This window comes from Habropoda laboriosa, unplaced genomic scaffold (genome assembly GCF_001263275.1).
Source record: "Habropoda laboriosa isolate 0110345459 unplaced genomic scaffold, ASM126327v1 scaffold3880, whole genome shotgun sequence".
Classification (NCBI taxonomy): domain Eukaryota; kingdom Metazoa; phylum Arthropoda; class Insecta; order Hymenoptera; family Apidae; genus Habropoda; species Habropoda laboriosa.
The window spans coordinates 3711-7673 of record NW_017103840.1 but is presented as its reverse complement, the minus strand read 5'-3'; the positions used below and the strand labels follow the sequence as shown (position 1 = coordinate 7673).

General features: G+C 38.2%; 1 protein-coding gene across 1 annotated transcript; it reads left to right on the top strand.

Moving 5' to 3' along the window:
• Positions 1 to 201: 201 nt before the first annotated feature.
• On the top strand, positions 202 to 3233 carry LOC108578247 (putative fatty acyl-CoA reductase CG5065). The gene is made up of 5 exons (XM_017941534.1): positions 202 to 450; positions 640 to 1159; positions 2158 to 2350; positions 2470 to 2712; positions 2885 to 3233. The coding sequence occupies exons 1-5, from the start codon at positions 202 to 204 to the stop codon at positions 3231 to 3233; spliced, it is 1554 nt and encodes a 517-aa protein (XP_017797023.1).
• The last annotated feature ends 730 nt before the right edge of the window (positions 3234 to 3963 follow it).

Sequence of the window (3963 nt, the reverse complement as noted above, 5' to 3'; positions counted from 1 at the left end):
CGTTACTCAGTTGTCGGTCAGTAGTACTTCGCGGAAGTCTCCGGCGTGATTCGACCATACAGAAACTGAAATAAAATTAATCCCTAAAAAGATATTCTCGAAATTGGAAAAAATAAAATAAAAGTAAAAAATGTTTTCTTGCTTATGCTAAATAAGAGGCAGGTGTGATTATATAAAACTTTCAAATGAAATAATTTTAGAATGAACAATATACACGAGACTTATCAACTGGACGAAAATGAGAATCTGAAGTACAACGACGTCAGCCAGATACGGAAATTTTATGCTGGGAAATGCATACTTCTTACGGGGTGCATCGGTTTTCTGGGCAGCGTCATTTTGGAGAAACTCCTGCGCACTTGTGTGGAAATTGACAAGATCTACGTTATGATCAGGACGAAAAGGGATGTGTCGATAGAAGGGCGACTAAAGAAACGATTCGAAAATGTTGTAAGTACCGAAGAAACTGTAAGAATTGAAAATCAACAGATAACACTTCTGACATAATTATATCAGTTAGTCTGAACGATACAAGCAATGTTTTATATGTAATTTGAATGGGATCGGGGAGCGTATACACTGTGAGAAGGTTCTTTCGCTGCGGGCAAAAAGAAACATTCATATTTCTATCGTTTTCAGTTGTTCCGTAAATTGCACGAATTGAATCCCAACTTCATGGAAAAAGTCGTACCGATTAATGGTGATCTACAAAAAACCGATTTGGGTCTCTCACCTAAAGACCGTCGATGTTTAATCGAGAATGTTGATATAATAATTCATAACGCGTCCGTAGTGTACTTTGAGGCAAGACCGTCCTATCTTTTGCGGTCGAACGTGATTGGCACGCAGAAGATGCTCGAATTAGCGGCAGAATGCAATCATTTAAAGGCGTTCGTGTACGTTTCAACCGCGTACTCACATCTTTACAACGAAGTGATCGAAGAGAAATTTTACCCACCTCCGGCTGACATAAAACTAGTCGAAGAGATGATACGAGCCGATGAAGAGACGAAAAATGGAATTAGCAAGAAACAGATAAATGATTTCGTAGGGAAATGGAATAATATGTACACCTTCAGTAAAGCCATCACCGAAAGCATGGTCAAGGATTTTAGCAGAACAGCATCGTTCCCTTGCTTGGTCTTCAGACCTTCTATCGGTATGAATGCATCATTACATTGCTATTTCAATTCGACGATAAAAACGTGATGAAAAAAGGTGTTGAACTAGTATCGTTTATACTGCAGAACTTGATTAAAATTGAAAAGGGACGTCGTCCGAGATTCTTGAATCACTGTAATGCACCGGGTGTATCATAAAAAGTGGGAGAATTTTTAAGTCTGATATTGTACCTTGTCAAACGAGAAATGTTCTGTTTCCCGAGGGGGGGAATCATTTGACGTTTGCGGCGGCGTTTTAAGTGGCGGCGAGGGGTCTCGATGATTTGTAGGTACACTGAATTTTATTTAAATGGGACACTATATTTTGTCCTCTATAGTCTCGCAGTGTTCTGCGTGATGAGTTCATCGACCACGGCACAGTTTCATCCAAGGTCCTGCAAGAACACACGATGCCAAAAACATTACCTTGCATGCTCCAGGAAAAGAACAGATGACCTTGAAATTATCTAGACGCCTCCATCTATAACGCCATCGCATACATCAGAAGATTTCCGTTCATGGAAGAGAACATTTCTCGTTTGATCGTCCTTTTTCGTATCTCTTCACACGTTGGAGAAATTTTAATCGGCCAAGCTTTGTGAGAATCACCCTGGATATAACCTGCATGAAAAATAATAATGTAATGTACCTGCTTGCTTCGTAGAATCAGTGACAATTTCTATACCATTCTTTTTCACTGAAAATATGTTACGATCAACCGACGTGCTTTCAAAGATTTTTGAAAAACAAACGATCTCAATCGCAATTTTGTTAGTCTATTGAAAGATCGAAAAAAGAACATATTTTAACGCTCAAGACTATTAATTGCAAGAGCAACGTCTTGCAATACATCTACTGCCGTTTGATGTCTTGCTCTATCGTCAACTATTCGTTTTAAAATAAGAATGTCCCTCTTAATATCGTAAAATAGTGAAAATTAAATATTGGAAATCAACTGCCACGCGTAGAAATGTAATTCTATTCATTTTGCGAACAGTTGTACCACCATATCTGGAACCGCTGCCAGGTTGGGTAGGAAATCGAAATGGGCCTATAACACTGTCAATAGGAATGCATCTGGGTCTAGTGCATGTGATACAAACGTTGGAAGATACGCTGTTTGACATAATTCCTGTTGACATCGTGACTAACAGTCTCCTGGCGTTAATCTGGGATTCTACTGTTCACAGGTACTATCAATATTATTAAATTAAATATGATTCTTTACTAAAGCATACCCGAATGTATTTGTTTACCGGCATTAAAATTTCTGCCTGTGAAGAAATTAGTATTTCTTCATTTTCTGTAGGAAGTCGAAAGAACCACAGGTTTACAATTGTGCATCATCTGACTGGAATCCTTTCACCTACGCACTAGCAATAGAAACAGCTAGGACAACAACGTATAAATACCCAACCCTTCAAATGGTTTGGTATCCATTCTTAGTGTTTGTCCCAAATTTCGGTGCTTTGATTGTACTCCACCTAATATTTCATGTTATACCTGCTATAATGGCTGATATAGTTCTCGTGGCTCTAAGGAAGAAACCATTGTAAGTTTTAAAAAATAATTTCAAAACTGTACACGAATAAGAATACTTGGAGTTCGATTTAAGCGATATTTCGTTAAATTGCTTTAATATTTATTTGAAAACTGATGAAAAAATTGTAATATCTTATTATGGATTCAGATGTTTGAAAGTTATGTGATATACTTTTTCACAGAGGTATCAGTGCAGTGTGGAAGGTAACGAAGAACTTAAGGGTTCTATCGCGCTTTACAACTACCAGTTGGATCATAAAATCTGATAATATCCGAGATGTTCAAACTCGTATGAATGCTGCCGATTTGAAAGAATTTCCGTTTGATTTAAAAACAGTGGACTGGTTCAGATTTCTAGATGCATATACACAAGTTTTCCTACAAATGTCGAAGGAGACACCAGAATCATTACCAGCTGCTAGGAAAAAATATCGAAGGCTAATGATACTCCACTACACTATTTGTAGCTTCCTCGTGTTCTTCTTGTTCTTCTTTTTATTCAGGGCAATGTGTAATGTTTTCAATTATTAGTAGAGTAATAAATATATCATGAAAATTGAATAAACACCTGTTAATTTTATTTGACATAGAACCGCCATTCCTAAACTCTCCTGGATATAGTGTAGAGGGTATAGACGTAGAAAAAGTACAGGCACAGACGCGGTTATTCGACAGTATTTGAAAATGATTCTTAGGGCTCTCCAGTATGCCCAACGAGGATAGCCATGGGGCTTTTAGTGGGCTAGAATCCCACACCACTCCGCATTCCCCACCAAGATTTCCACCATCTAAAAGAAAGGAAAAGGCATATACGAGGTGCAAGATAGATTCTGGACCACAGACGACATGCAGGATAGACCTTGCATCTTGTGGGACTTTTTGGCCGAGGCTTTGGGGCCGGGAAGCCTCTTATTATTTTCGTTTGGCCCCCAACGTTAGCGATTTAGCGTAGAATAGGATTACAATATTAGCAGTTGTTTTGGAATTAACCGTAACTATGCAATTATAAGTAAGAAAGTAACGTAATTGCTTATTAGTAGCTGATATGTCATATTCCCGTGTTCCACTGATGTCAAACGATCGTGAACTGTTCTACCCTCGCAGTCCAATACATTTAGTAGTGCTCAATACGAAGAGTAACTTGTCGAGGTATTAAGCAATACAGAAACAAGTTATATAAGGAAAATAATGGGGGCAGACAAGGTAGCACTAGCGTAATGAGTCCAACAAAGATAGCATTAGTGACTAGTGTTAGAAAGAA